Source organism: Cebidichthys violaceus, unplaced genomic scaffold (assembly GCF_023349555.1).
Source record: "Cebidichthys violaceus isolate CVI_PGR_0920_01 unplaced genomic scaffold, fCebVio1.0.p SCAF_1, whole genome shotgun sequence".
Taxonomy (NCBI): Eukaryota; Metazoa; Chordata; class Actinopteri; order Perciformes; family Stichaeidae; genus Cebidichthys; species Cebidichthys violaceus.
The window spans coordinates 22,925,043-22,941,321 of NW_027176262.1; the positions used below are offsets into that span (position 1 = coordinate 22,925,043).

At 43.5% G+C, this 16,279-nt stretch overlaps 1 protein-coding gene across 1 annotated transcript in view; it reads left to right on the plus strand.

The window, feature by feature from the left end:
* The window catches only part of dph1 (diphthamide biosynthesis 1), a 54,340-nt gene extending 41,239 nt beyond the window's left edge, over nt 1-13,101 (plus strand). Inside the window, exons 8-12 of the mRNA XM_068715733.1 lie at nt 195-351; nt 3,717-3,817; nt 8,877-8,955; nt 12,432-12,566; nt 12,929-13,101. Coding sequence (XP_068571834.1) covers nt 195-351; nt 3,717-3,817; nt 8,877-8,955; nt 12,432-12,566; nt 12,929-13,009 — 553 coding nt within the window. The 3' untranslated portion in view covers nt 13,010-13,101. The remainder of the gene's footprint in view (nt 1-194; nt 352-3,716; nt 3,818-8,876; nt 8,956-12,431; nt 12,567-12,928) is intronic.
* The last annotated feature ends 3,178 nt before the right edge of the window (nt 13,102-16,279 follow it).

Here is a 16,279-nt window from a genome sequence, read left to right on the forward strand (position 1 = left end):
ATGCTCAGAAATACCTCAATTTTTCTTAAGATACACTAACTCCTGTCATACTTGATGGCTTTTCATGATTGGATTTTTTTCATCTTTTCTTGCATTTCTGTCTTCAAGACAGATAGCTGAACAATAGTTGGTAGTGTATGATATGGTCATTTTATGTGTATACATTCCACTGACATTCTGTTTTCTTTCTGTAGATATGACCCCTACAGTAAGGTCTTCTCCAGGGAGTACTATGACCACGAAGCCATGCGTGCATTGAGGCTCCGGGCTATTGACGAGGCTCGATCGGCCCAGAGATGGGGCCTGATCATGGGCACGCTGGGCCGGCAGGGCAGCCCCAAAGTCATGGAGGTGAGAGTCTGCGTCCTCACCGTCTACATGTCCTAAGGCCACTTGTGCAATGACTGTAATATTTAGCACTGACAAATGGTTTGGTGACATGAAGTACGAATAGGACCAGCAGTCTTCACACTGGGAGCTCGTTATTTCACATTTAGAATGACGCGGCCAGACAGCCTTAGAGAGCCCTATCTTCATCCCGCTGTTGGCCTCAAGGGTGGTTGTATTAGTACTTGGGGCTTTAAGCTAGTTCTTTTATTGATTCGGCAATGTATACGAGAAGTAATTACAAATCAATATTCAAAAGGTTAAAAGATAATCTATCAAATCCCTGCATTTCCTCAGCAATTGACTATTGACTTTCTTCCCAGCACAACAGAGACATTTATAGTAAATTAACAATTTTAGTCCGAAATTAAAACAGAACAATTCCGTCACTCAAAATTGCTTCTCATGTTATAATAATCTCTTTGTAATAATTCCGTGAAACGTATTCATAGGTACTTTGTGTGTGTACGCTGCTGCTGGTCCAGTAGTGTGTTGAGTGAGGAACTCTTAAGTCTTATGCGAGTATGAGCTATTATGCATTAGCATGCCCACAAATCTGTCTCTGACTGGGAGTACTAATTGATGGACCGAGAAGTCCTTTCTGGTCACCACTGCCCGTTCTCTTCATTCGTCCTCCTTTGTTTCGTAGCTATACTGTCTTCATATAGTCGGTAGAATGCATGGACCTCTAGATATAAAAGGTTAAAAAAAAAACACTCCAGAACTAGGCGTGCCGTAAAAAAAAATGTTAGGCTTATATTGGTGCACTTCTCCTGTTTGAATATATCCAGACATAAAAGATGAAGTTCCCATTGATGTACAAATGTCAACCAGAGAGCGAAAAGTTTCTGTTTAGAGTGGCAGGAGAGGATGTATAAAAAAAAAAAAGGGGGATTTGAATAAAAAGACCCACCAGCTCTACCACAACGATCTGTCGAGATTAGGAAGTACAGTGTCAGATATCCTCTCAAGTAAGGGGACAGAACTATCTCTGATAAGAGCACACTTGTAGAAATGTCTCATGATACACCCAAGGACAGTGGATATCAGCAGCTCTCATACCTTTATCTTACCAAAAGAACGTTTATGGGATTTCTTCACTTGCTTTGGCTGACTTCTGCGTCCCTGAATAACACCTCAGTCCAAGTAGCAATGCCCAAAACTTCAAGGCAGAGACGGCGAGAAGAAGAATTCCTTGAAGTGGCTAAACGGTTTAATTTATTGATATGGTATATAAGTGTCTGAGCTTGTACCCAAGGTGCCCGATCCAGCTCAATATGAGGAATTGAAGTGGGCCCGCTATCCACCAGGGTGGTGTAGCAGTCTGGCGAATTGGTGAATTGAGCTAATGTCATTTTTTTAGATGGTACTGAACGGAGTAAAACAAAAACTTGTGATCGGTCATCACTTCACCATGCGTCACGCATCCGTTTGAAGCTAGTCATCTATCAAATCTAGATCTAAGATGTTCTATTCATTGAGGTATAATTTGAGTTTGATATTCATTTTGGCTGATTAATCAGCTATCTGCTCTTTCCTGCTCCAAACTATCATTATTATATCGGCCTTTAAAAACCCATTATGCCTGTAAAACAAGGAAGGTCACATCTATACGACTGTGAGTCACGGACCATAGCGGCTCATCGGCAAACAACAGACCAGCCCTTTCCTAAAGTTCACACGTTTTATGAACTTGAAGGTTCATGATTGTGACCTCAGGATGTTGTGAGCGGCACTTCAAAAATAGAGTGATAATCTGTATTATCGGCAACAAAGTTTGTTCTCGTGGGAGTTGGACTGGCTTGAAACCCCAAGTTCGGTGACCTGAGGATCACATATTTGCTGATGATGTAGTGCTGTTTGCTTCACCAGGCTGTTACCTCCAGTGATTTTATTGAGTGTGAAGTGATTGTGAGATTCAACCAAAGTCTGAGGGTATGATACAAGTATCCCAGGATCTTGTTTATTTGCGAATGTGAGGTGTCGTAGGACATGGACAGGTGGATTTGCTCCGTGTCGGCAGTAATGTGGGCATTGTGAAGAGGGAGTCTGAAGCGGTGCTTGATATGAAGTTCTGACCTCCTCTCCTCTCCTGCAGCCTTGAGCTCCGGGTAGAAACTGAGAGAAAGGGATTGTCCCAAACTGAGCTGACCCTGTTTACACTAAGGTTTAAAATGCGTCTTGAGAGATCGGAAGTGGACAGCGCTAAATACAAGTGTTAATAAACACCAAGACGCATTGTGATCTGATCACTCAAACCACTAGCCGAGGTGGTCTGGGACCACATATCTTTTAGTAGTGCTAATGCATCCTGGTGCATTCCCGTCAGTGACACGGAGGTAAAAATGCGTCATCAAAGCCACGGCTCTACTTGTGTTCCTCCATGTTCTCCTCTTCTTTAACGATCTCGTCAAACTGAAATTCCAGATTGGTTGTGTCGTGGAGATTGAATCTACTGTTTTGCCTTCATTGCTCGCTCGTGTAACACACGGGGAAATTCTGCAGTCTTTGTCATTCTCTGATGGTGCCGAATCTAAGATCCACTCTGGTCTAATGGACAGTGACCAATCAGCATGGGGGAATGGGCGGGTTCATTTCCCAGTGATAGGATTTTAGTTTCATCTTCCCATAACAACGTGCTACTTGCCATCAGTTGTACATTTCTAATTCTAAATAACGCCGAGAGTTTACCCACACACCCTCAAAGCACACTTTGGGACATTATTAGATTATATGTCAAAATGAATACATTGCCAGTTTTGAACTAAAATGACCCAGCTGTTAAAACATCAGTCAAGACATTTAGTACATTATTGTTCAAGTTAGTATATTATTGGGTTTTATTACATTTTAGATCAGATTAAGTGTACATTTTATTACATCTTCAGGCGTTTTTACATTTAGGTTATTATTACATAATTGGTGCAACAAGGATTACACATCCCACCTGGCGTGAGATTGCCAGGAGAAGGCTGAGGAGCGAAATCCGTCTGCTACCGTGCAATGGATGCATATATGTTGCTTCAGAAACTCAGAGCTGGATGAAATAGTCGCCCTGCTGTGATTAATAACACTAAAGCAAAAAAAACGTCAGGACAGCCCTAGATTGCATATATAGACTACGCTGTGTGTGTGTGTGTGTGTGTGTGTGTGTGTGTGTGTGTGTGTGTGTGTGTGTGTGTGTGTGTGTGAGGGAGTCGTGGGTTTTGTGATTTGTAGCTTCTCATTTGATTCTGTTGAGTTTCACAACACTGGAGAGAATTCAGTTTGATGTGTGGATTTCAAACCCTTTGCCTTTGTCATTCTGTTGTATTTCTTTCTCCTCCTAGCACCTGGAGTCAAAGCTCCAGTCATCGGGCAAGTCCTTCACTCGAGTGCTTCTGTCTGAGATTTTCCCGGGCAAGCTGGATCTGATGCAGGAGATAGATGCGTGAGTATTAAGATGCGCGTAAACATAAGCTGACGCACACCCAAATTAGGACACGTCCTGTTCAGTGAATACCAACAGCTTGGCCTTGGCAGATGGATTACCATCGCTGGCCCATATTCTCCTAGCCGTGCAGAAGCCAGTGATTTTATGTCTGTTCTCCCTGACAACACCTCCGAAGCTTTTTGAGCCACGCTACAATGCATGAACTATTAAAGGCTACGACTTTTGTTCTGATACAGTGAAAAGGTTGCCATGTTATTTGTGTTAATGCAAAGACTTGAAGAGCCTCATTTGGTCACTTTTCCTTTTCCACCTGTCATGGCTTCCTGCAACCTTAAAGTCTGAATTACTTTCATTTCACTCTTCCTTTGGCTCATTGTTTTCTTCATTTGCAACTAATCTTAATCTACTGCTGTGCCTCTTTTGTTAAAAAGTGGTCTAATTCATCCTTCACGTCATGGATACTGGCGGGTCTATTATGTTCGACAGCAAGTACTCACCTAAAAGTTGCAATCAACAACTTTTGAAATGTATTCTGTAAGCATCATTGCACACAACTGGTGGTTCAGCATAATTTACAAGTGGACACTACGCCAAGCAGCAGAAACACGGACTACTGGAGTGTATAGCTTCATAAACAGAATTGACAGTCATGGCGTGGTGAGATTCCATAGTTTTGCCTTCGTAGCAAAAAAACAAATAGTCGAGCATAATGCACAATGTCCTCAGCTTTGACACAAGGGCATAGAAGGAGGGATATTGTTATTGAATAAGCTAATAAGTGCATATTTTTCATTATGTACTTTTGTAAAAAATATATTAGCCTTCCTCTTGCTTTTTCTGTTTTATTGAGTATTTTAATCTTATGATTAAAAAAAATGTATTGCATTCCTGCAACACATGGAAACTGCAAACCCCTCACACATAACCAACACATTTACTCACACACTTTGACATTATTACATTATTGATGTACTCGCTGATCTCGCCATTCATCCATGATAATCAGACTGACAGGTTCTGAACTCATGCCGTGTCACTTAACGCCGTTATTTAGCCCGGCAACGCTCATTGCAGTCTTGGAAAAAAAAATTCACCCCCTGAAGTTTCTTCAAAAGAAATATCAAGTGCTCAGGCTTCAGGGTGCACCTTCTCCAATTTATCTGACTTCCAACCAGAGGTGAAGATGGACAAGCGGTTAGTGAGACATTAATGTGAAACATCTCCGATCTCACTCACACACACACACACACACACACACACACACACACACACATGCTCCTCACACTCCCTCGGATTGGCCTCTTGCTGTGGAGTAATGAGAAGTGTGATGTGTGAGGGAGGAGTGGGTGAGAGGAGGACAGAAGGTCTGAGAGAGATCGAGAGTGAGTTGGAGACAGAGAGGGAGAGCGATGCAGAGGTAGTTGAGGGGGCTGTGTTTGGAAAGCGCGCGATTGTGGTCGAAGTAATGTTTTTCTTTGTTTTTTTTTTGGCTCTCTCTCTCTCGCTTTAGACTGACGTATGAGTGGAACTCTGAAATTATGTAAGTCAGGCACGATTCACCCAACCGAAACAAACCGTTACAGACAAAAAGCTTTTCAACAAGGTCTGTTTCAGTAGCATTTATGGCATTGATGTCAGGAGAAAACTAAAGTGTTACGATACGAAATTCAGCCCATTACATTACATAGTGTTATACCCAGTGGCCTGTTTAGAAGGTACAAATAGCTAATTAACTTTTTAAATCCTTTAATGGCCTTTTATCAAACTATATATAATGCATATGATTATCTCAGTGTGACCCAATAGAATTTAATAACACCAAACACCACAGCCTCCAAAATGACCAAGAAGTTAAATTAACAAAACACTGAACATTTGACCCTTCATCAACGTAGCATGCTGTGGGGCTGTTTAGCTAGGTGTAGCGAATAAAAGGGCAACTATATTCATCAGGATGCAATGCAACAATCATTCTTTTCTTTGTGCTTTTAAAGAGTAGGGCTGGGTTTCATCTGAGCATTTTCCTCATAAATCATAAATCCATACTTTTTTTTTTCCCAATACCTCACTTGGAGTGATATAAACTGTAAAAATAAAAAAAAGGCAGAAACTCTCTCATTAAAGAATAATAAGCAAGAAGAATCTGAACAACCCCCTTTTTTTTTTCGGTCAAATTTCGATCGATTCATTTTGCAGCTGTGTTGGATACCATTGCATTTATTTGTCATAATAATGCCTTTCTCAATGTTTAATTTGTTTCCCCTCACAGCTCAGAACAGTCTGTACATACTCAGGCGTCTTACCCGAGGCTACAATAGATATTACAAACCGCCAGGTGTGTGAAGCTGCGTTGAAGGAGGAGGAGGAGGAGGAGGAGGAGGAGGAGGAGGAGGAGGAGAGACGGAGACAGTGGGGTGGTGGAGGACGCGTTAGAGCTCGGCACAAGCCGGCAGAGCACTCTGCACAGAGCCCACCCCCAGGCTCTCTCTGCCATTAGACTCATACAAACAGAGAGACACCATTAGCATATGCTCTTAAGTGTGTAATTAGGCTGTCCCCAAGCAGGTTTTAAACTATTGTACAGATATCTGTACACCCACACACTTATCTCAACTAGACTTCGAATGCCACCCTGTGCATTGCATGTCTTTTGTCTTTCTGTTTGAACTGTATTTTTTTTTTTTTTTTTTTGTTCTCATCCAATTTAAGTTTGCGATTTTAAAGGTGCGTATTTGACATTTGCCCCCATACTGCTTAATTAAAGGTTGGCTGTACGCGCTCGCGCCGGGGTCAAGACTGAGTGTAATTGAATGGGAGCCACGCAGGCTGGAGATCTCCCTAACGGTGTCGGGGTGCAACGGGCCACAGCGGCTAGACCGCGCCTGGAGCTCACGTTGTATAGCAGTGCTGAATGTCACGCAACCTCACCTTCACATATCACAGCGTAATCTGCATCCTGTTTCTCTTAATTCCTTGCATGTCTCGAAGGGTTCTTCTTTCTATTTAAGCAAACCTTTCCTGTAGGGACCGAAGAGACGAGGTTTCTGTCGCATTCATACGTTCCTCATTTCGGTAAATCTAAAATTTGCTCGGGAATAAGTTGTGAAACGAGGCTCCACTGCCAACAGACAAGAGCCCACATTTTTGCTTTGTCTCTGCGCCTCTTTCTCTGTTCTTTCCTCCAGCTCTCTCTTTGTTCCACTGCACCCCCGTGATGTGGGATCTCTACAGTGCTGGCGAGATTAAAGGCCAGATAAGGGCTGGAAATACAATTTGGGCCACATTCTGGGGGGCAATACCAGCCATGGCACCATGCATTTTACTGAACTCGGTCTCTGTGCTAATATTAGAAAACTCCCTTCTGGGTCTACGTATGTGCCAATCAGCTATCCGCTCTCTTTCATGCTTTCTAGCTCGCTTTCTTCTCAGACCCTCCTCTCAATGCCAGCCCCAAGGATTTAGTCGAGGAGTCTTGGGTTTGCTTTATTAATCACTCTCACCCACTTTTAACCTCTTCGTGTTCTTTTCAGCTCATTCTACACACTATACACAGGTGCATGCAGAAGAAGTGCATATATACATGGCTACACGCATTCAAACTGTCAGACTCCCCCCCCCCCCCCATTATAAGTGGTTTTGATACATGTACAGTGTTTGGCTCTGGTTTTGAATAGCAGCCGACGGACTTAAAGGTCAAATCTCAGATTCCACATCGCCGTCTCTCCTCACCAAACTTACTGTAGGTCTCAGGAGATTGGTTCAAATAGCTCCGACTCAGCTGGCTCTCAAGTGATGAATGGGTTGAGAAATTGTGTGAAAGTTGGAAGATGGAATACTAGACAGATGGGGATTTTGACGCATTAGCGTACACATGAAGGTATTCAAGTAATCAGGGAAAAAAACAACATTTATTTCAAGTGTTTTTCCATCTATACTGCTTTACTCGCCTTTATTCCTTTGCTTAAATCTCAAAAAAAAAAAAGATGTATTCCTTTTGACATTTACCTAGATTTAACGTTATCTGCAGGGCTCCTAAATGCACTGCAACTCAATTCATATTTGTCAATATATCTGATGGAGCTCCATCATTAGGATTAGGGACAAGGGAGGGTCCGCTCCCTGAGTGAAGATGGAGCTGTGGATAGCATTGATCCGTGAAAGCTAACCCCTGTAGCCCCGGACGCTTCTCTCCGTCTCCATTTTCTCATTGTTCATTTTTTATTTTTTTTTTCCCCCCTCCAGCTGTTTACATCCACGCCCTCCTCATCCCTCTCTCATGCATTTTCTAGAGTAAACACTTTTCTCCCTGCCACTCTGCCTCCTCTCTTCTGCCTCTGTTCTCTGTTCGTGCTTCTCAATCCCCCTCCCTCTGTTTTCATCTTCATTGCTCTTTCTCCCTATCGCTGTATATCTGTGTCCTTTTTTCTCACCCGCCTCCCCATCTCTCTCATATAAAACAACCCCCCCCCCCTTCACCCTGTCTGCCAGCTATGTAGGCTACCTCCGTGGAGACCGGGCTGGTGCGGCGTTTTTTTTTATTTATTTTTTTATTCACACTCACCTAACCTCTCCCTCTTTTCTTTCAGTGCATCTCTTCTCTTTTCACCTCCGTTCACTTCTTTTCCTGTTTTATTGTTTATGCCTCCTGCAACCAGTGTGTGTGTGTCGTCCCCCCCCCCCCCCCCCCCCCCTCCCTCCCTCCCTCCCTCCCTCCCTCCCACCTCCACCACCACACAACTTCCTCCCTCTCTCTTCAGCCTCCCTCTTTCACTGGGCTGGCTATGCATTCAGACCGTGTAGCGTGGCTGTCTTCAGAGCTTTTTTGCAAATCAGGACAGATCTCGCCAACAGATGCTGGCGATCAGGTGGAGGGAGGCTCCCTGCACAACCCACCGCATCACGGATCCACACGCAGCGTGCGGTCACAGATGTGCACTGCCTGTCGAATAGGACCTCGGTCCCCCGCCCCGCTCCGACTGCTCCTGTTTTACACAAGGCACGCATTTGCACTCTGTTGTACATTTGAGCACAAATCTGTACCGTCTCCTCCCTACAGGTGGATCCAGATCGCTTGTCCACGCCTTTCCATCGACTGGGGCACAGCCTTCTCTAAACCCCTGCTGTCTCCATATGAGGTAAACATGCACCTTATAGTCTCACAGCGAGCTCACAGCTGTCACTCACTTATCAGTGGAGGCTCATGGATTGCACACACAAACGCAGAACACACTCAGAACCTCCCTGCACAGTACACAGACCCCCCCCCGACAGATGTCCTGCTGAAGCCTTCATCAAAGCACATGAGATAAAGGAGCTACTACAATGTTATGGGGAAGCGTTTGGATGGGTTGTGAGTTCATCGAGGCCTGCTTGAGCTGGGGATGAGGAATCATGCCTACTCCCCTCCCTCTTTCTTTCTCTCCCTCTATCCCTGCTATAAAACACAAACACACACGCATGCCCAGAAAACGGCATCTGCAGAAGACTAGCCCCCCCTGCTGGCCACAGGATCACACAGACTCCGTCACCCCTCCCCTCCTGCAGCTGTCTTGTTTTTCTAAAGAGAGAGAGATAGATTGGACAGCAACCCATAAAGATCCATTTCAAAGCAAGCGTTTGTTTATGTGCCGCCGCAGCTGCTGTAGACACTTTGTGATGTGCTGGCAGTTATGTGCCATTATGTGACTTGGCTGGTTAGCATTTGATGTCGACTATTAATTCATTCAATGATTCCCCTCAAAGATATGCTACTGATTTAAAACCTTGTGAAATGGCTGCGAGGGGGAATTGCCGTCTTGGATATTGGAGTGTGATTTCAAACGGCCGCTGTTTTCCTCCGACTGCACATCTGTGCGCGCACACCGCTCGTACATTTCAGAATGAGGCCATTAAGAATACTGATGGCGTTCACCTAAGGAGAAAAAGTAATGATCTCTTTGTTTTGTTTCTGACTGAGGCTCATGTGAAGTCTGAAGTCACCCCGCTGTAATGAGGAAAGCAGCAATCTGTTTTCTTTAAGCCTGGTTTTGTCAGAGCCCACCTCGCTCTCCCCCGCCAGCTATTTGGGAACAATGTCTGTGCGTTTAAATAATTTGCGGCCGCACTTGCGTCTATATGTGTGCTCGTGTGCGGTTGTGATGAGTCTTAATTCGCCCACATCTCGTACCTCTTGAGTGTTATGTGTCTCAGTGCACCGTGGCATTTACAATGAAGATGAGGAGGAACGAGATGGGAGGGTGGAGTGAGCAAGGAAGAGGGGTGGAGAATGAGGGGGGGGGGGGGCGGCAGCATTTATTTTCAGTGCGTCTCATGTTATATTTATAGTCAATAAGACACACTTGGCTCTCCTGTCAGAGCAGGGATTAGCAAGAAGCTAGTTCCAAAGAGAGAGGCAGTTGGTGTGAGAGGGGAGAGAGGAGAGGACGAGAGCAGAGGGTACGAGCTAAGGAAATGAGACCCGGGCGGAATGAGGGCAGAGGAGAGGAGAAAATGAAGAAGACTCCACCAGAAGGATGTTTGGAGACGACAGGAAAGAAGGATTTATCCCAGCATACAGATTGTTTGTTTAGTTAGGAGAAACACTAGGGGGTTTGATCCACATGTTGTATTTTGAATAGCTGGATATTAAGGAAGAACCTGATTATTTAGTTGTACCTCAAAGACAGTAAAAATCAGATATGTGCTACGATTAGCCTTTTATATAATCGTCTATGCAGAGTGAAGCAGAGCAACCAAGGTACATTTATATAGCACCTTTCACAGACAACAGTCTCAACGTGTCTTGCGGTCAAAGATAAAAAAAAATCTAATTTTTAAATAAATAAAACAAAGATGAAAACATAAGAAGGCATACAGTAAGAAGTTAAAACATAGTACCTAAAAGCCTGTCTGAACAAATGGGGTTTTTTTTAGCTGCTTTTAGAGTTCATAGAGTTCATAGAGTCTTAAAATGTGCAGGAGGATAAAGGACCTAAAAGCTCAGCTCGAGGTCCATGATGTTCTGTGGAGCCAGGCCATGCAGGGCCATATAAGTAAGCACCAACATTTGACAATGAAAATGTACTGGAGGCCAGTGCACAGAGGTTAAAATAGGTGTAATATGCGACCATCTGTTGGATTGTGTTAAGAGTCACGCGGCGGCATTTCGTACAGTGAAGTGAAGACATCAGGCAGGTAAGCAGTAGTCCAAAGGTGACGAGATAAGAGCGGTGTAGAGCATCACCGTTTCTTTGACGGAGCAGAGCTACGGTTTGGCTACGGTCCTAATGTGAGCATCAAAAGTCATGGATTGGTCAGAATGAAGATTAGTCCAAGAAGATGAGGATAACGTGCCAAAGATTGCGTCCGATCGCTGAGTGAAGGTTATCTGGAGCAGTAATCGGGACTTCACTCTTATATGCATCTAACTGCAGGGAGTTAGTTGCCATTCGGTTCCTGATTGCATTTCGACAGTCATTCAGAAATGCTATGAGGCTCATCTGGTTTAAATGAAAATCACAACTGGATGTCATCAGCGTGCGATGAGAGGAGATGTTGCTGAAACTACTGATAATCTGCCCTAGTGGCACCATGTACTGTACATGGACAATAGAATGGTTTAGAAATAAGCCTATTAAGAAATAAGTTTAGAAATACGACGAAGTTTTGGTGGAGACCTGTGTTACACTTATGTAAAATATGGAACAATAGAAAGAATCACCTCTATTAGCTTAACTTTTGGTACTTCCTTGGAGAAAGTGAAATAGTATCTCGATCTCCACAGCCATTGCAATTATCCTTTATTGTGTCTTGTGTAAAAAAAAAAAAAAATAATAAAAAAAAAAAAGCATGTTTATGGGAGTGTTCCTGTTTCTATTTGAAGATACAGCCGGGACACTTCCTCCGGTGGTGGTGTCAGCGTTGGCGCACACCACAGCAACACAATAACAGCGATGAATTATGTCCCACTAGAGCAGAGGTTTCATCACTTTCAAGCTGCATTTTCCTCGTTTCCTTTGAGCTGAACTCTGTCGTGCGTCACGCGACTGCGTTTCCGCCGTATTTCCATACGTCATTGAAATGATCTGAAATTGTATGACGCTCAAGTTGGATCTTGGCGTCGAACTTGTCTGAAAGATGTATGAGGAATGAATTAATAAATGAACAATCAAATGATTTGTTCTTTCATTCGGCACGCTTGTTTATTCGTCTGTTCGGCTGCGCCTTCTTTCATTCACAATCAATATTCACAGGCACTTGTCTTCCATATGGAGCAGTCTGCACTTATGTCACTGCACTGTCATGCCTGTGCTGTTGCTCCCCTCTTAACAGATGTTGTGTCATGCAGTGCAGCTGCATAGGGATAACATGACAACTCTGCCTGTTATCCAAGCTTAATATTATGACACCTGTCTTGTCTGTTGCGACTTCTCTTCACTGTGTGGTTTCCTGCAAGCTGCTTTGCCCAGAAAACTGCAAGCGCAGTACTAGATAACGAGGGGAGAAAAAAACAAAAACACAACAACTTCAGGATCGTGTACGGCCATTCAAGTGGGCTGGTACTGCACTTTTAGCTTGTCAAGCTTCTTCTTCTTTACCGTATTTGTGTTTCTCCGTCTCGCTATCTCTCAAGGCAGCTGTAGCTCTGCAGGAGGTTGGCTGGCAGGAAGTCTACCCCATGGACTTCTACTCCAATCAGAGCCTGGGGCCGTGGGCGCCCAACCACCCCGACAACCAGCCTGTGCGGCCCACGCGCAGACAGACTCAGGTGAGCGAAGGGGGCGGGAGATAACGGAATGAATGGCAGAGGAGGGGCAGCACACTCTGTTCAGCATGCGTGGGACTACTTTTATCAGCATGTCACCACACTGACACCCAGTGGCAAAATGACAACAAGACAGTGTGTCTGGACGTCTTCCTCGAAAGGGCGTGGTTTTGACATTGACCTTGATTTACACCACGAATGTTCCCATTTATTTGATAAATGTCTAAAAGTTAGATATGCAGTTTAATTGCTGCAGCGTGAATACACCCTGCAGACGCCATATTGCCTCATATCACCACTAATCTGTCTGAGGTAGGTACTGTCACTATTCCAAGTGTTAACGCTGTCCCTCTGCCTGCATGCAGAAACGAGGCCCGGAGCCAGCCCTTCCCACCAAGCAGTGCGCGCAGAACCAGTGCGCCCCCTGTGGCTGTCAAGGGGAATGACGTGTCGTCTTTGACGCGCCTCGTGCCTGCCAGCGCCTCTGCCTCTGCTCATGGCTGGAGGGCGGTCAGGCCAGAAGAGGAGAGAGCGGGTATTTTGTCCAGACAGTCTATCAGCGGGCAGAGCTAAAGCCAGAGGAGCCCTTCAGCCGCTCCTCAAACGGATTACCAGCCATAAATAATCCCTCATTTTACAGAACAGCAGATCAAACCAAATTCATTTTCACGTTTTCTGCATGTGCCCAGAAGCTCAAAATGCAAGCAACTGAGCGAATGTGTGAGTGTGTTCGAGGTCATGCATGTTCGCGTGAGTCACATTCCCATGAAGGAGCTGCTCTCTGCTGTGATAGAGAGAACAGGTGAGGTGACCTTGAGTATGTTAAATAGAATTAAAGTGTTAATGTGGGGGGGGGGGGGGGGATATAATGTATGATGCACTTTAGATTGATGTGACTTTCCTCAAGAGCATTCTAGTAAAATGCAGATATACCCTTGTTTCTCCGTTTTGCTTTTCTAGTCAAACTCTGAAACAATAAATCAGAAATGGAACCTTGCTTCTTGTGTGAGTGTTTTTGATGAAGCCATGCTGAAGGGATGGGCTTGTTTTTAATCCCCCCTCAGTCTTAAAAAACAGTCCGCGTTCCGAGATGAGTGCAGCGCTACTGTAGTCACGACTGCTCTCCATCCTCATTATTTATTGATGGAGGAGTCTGTCAATGAATAAATAGATAAAACCTTCTATTGCTGCTCGGCTGCCACGGCAGAAGCTGATTGACAGCAAGCGCGCTGTGGCTCCAGCTGATCCCGGGAACGTGCGAATTCAACCCCGGGTCGCAGCGCGTCGTCTCAGGTGGGGATGATCTTTCTGTGAGTTTTGTTATTTGCCTACAACTGCTAGGCGTCTCTAGTCAGACCCTCCTTTCCACCATCGTATCTCCTTGGCAACAGAGGCCAGTATGATGCAGCGCGTCCCGCCAGATGTCTTTCTCGTGATGTGTCTCACGTGCCCCTCTAGTGGCTGTTATTTTGAAGAGCTCATACTTGCTACAGTACAGTGTGTGTGTGTGATGCGGCCAAGAATAAATTATTGGGCAGCAGAGCTCTCTCGTAGCTGATGTTTGATTTATTTTTTGACGCACTCTATCGGGGGGGGGGGGGGGGGGGAAAGAGGGGAGGAGTTTAATAAATCCTCTCTTCCTCCTCTCCTCATCTACAGTATATGTGCAGTTGTTTTTTTTATCTCCAAACCTAAGGATTTTGTTTGCTTTAGATATTAAGCACTTGCTGATTTGCACACCAGAACAAAAAAAAGGATATGTTTGAAAAACTGTCCTAGCTGGCAAGTCATACCTTTTGTGTGATAGGTGTAGAATTTAAACCATTTTAGACACAAACGATGGAACTAAAGGGGATTTAAATATTGTAATTGTGAAGTCAAATAGGGCCCTTACATCGCTAACAATATCAGGTATTGTGAAATATCTCAGTTAAAGCCTGCGAAGTAATAATAGTGTAATTTATTGTGAAATATTACAGTTAAATATAACTATTCTGGAAATAATGTATATGGCTGTGTATGCCAGTGAGACATGGCTCTATACATAAATGTATAGTTGGTGTGTTTATTTGTCGTTGCATTGATTTAATAACACTACTGAACAATTTTACAGTCATAATTGCTCCTGGTAGAGCACAAGGTGGAAATAACTCTGCATGTGGGAAATAGAGAAAACACAAAATGGTGAAGTTGCACCAATTCTCCTAAGCTCAATAAAAGTGCATCATTTGTGAGCAGTTGGGTGGATCTATTTCAAAGCATATTGTGTTTACGTGTCTGAGGCTTTGATCCACTGATCCTGTTTTAGCTCTGCCAGTCGCTGACAGACGGCTTTGTGAGTAACGTAAACCCCAATCAGTCTCTTCTCTCAGATTCCAGAAGCAGCTATGCAGACAGCCGAGCGACCACTAGGTGGCACTGTTTGCACAGCTTATTGGCGGTCCTGTAAGGCATTCAAGTCGCACACACGTCGTCGCTGTGGAAAGCCTCTGCTGGGCATGGCAGCATGAGAGTGAGTGTGCTCGGCACGCTGCAAAGAACCCCAGCGTACCTCTGTAACCGGCGTATGCAATTCTTTCCAGATGTGGTAGGAATTCGATTCCCCCGCTCTTTCATCCTCCTTGTTCGTCCCGTTTCCTCCGTTCTCCCGGGCTGCATCCTGCCTGCTCTGAATGTGTGAGCCGTCATCACGCGTCCTCTGCACATCAGCACCCAGCTTCTGGTCCAGAGGACGCAGCTCACCATCGAGAACTTGTGACACGTGTATTAGGATCCGTGCACAGGTCGCGGGTTTGAGCCTGTATACTTTACACAGCAGGCGCTCAGGTGATGCACTGCTCACCGTGATACCGAGATATATATATATATATATCTGATATATATATATACATATATATATATATATATCTGATATATATATATATATATATATATATATATATATATATCAGATATATATATATATATGTATATATATATCTGATATATATATATATATATATATATATATATATATATATATCAGATATATATATATATATATATATATATATATATCTGATATATATATATATATATATATATATATATATATATATCAGATATATATATATATATATATATATATATATATCTGATATATATATATATATATATAAATAAATATATATATATATCTGATATATATATATAAATATATATATATATATATCTGATATATATATATATATCTGATATATATATATATATATATATATAAATATAAATATATATAGATATATATATATATATATATATCTCCTGACTGCACGGTCAGCTGGTTGCCATTGGTGCCCCAGCGCTTGTTTGCGTAGCAACAGGAAGCTGTGATATGACTCAAAATCCATCAGCTAATGCCCTCTCGACAACCACACGTCATCAATCCAGAGATGTTAATTGGAATGGAATATTTCAGTAAATATGAACTGTTTGTCTGGGTCAATGTTTTTTTTTTTTTTTTGTGGTTTTGTCTGCTTCCTGCAGGCCGGTGAAATACTGTATGTAAGCACCTGAGAGGTTTTTGGTTGTTTAATTTCTCTAACCAGGGAAAGGCTGACTCACAGCAGTTACAGTTGCCTTCCTGAGTGTCAGGCAACTTTACATTCACCCACTCGCTAAGTAAATGCATCATTCTAACCCTTTTATGAATCATAGTCTATGGCGTTTAACTGATTCCC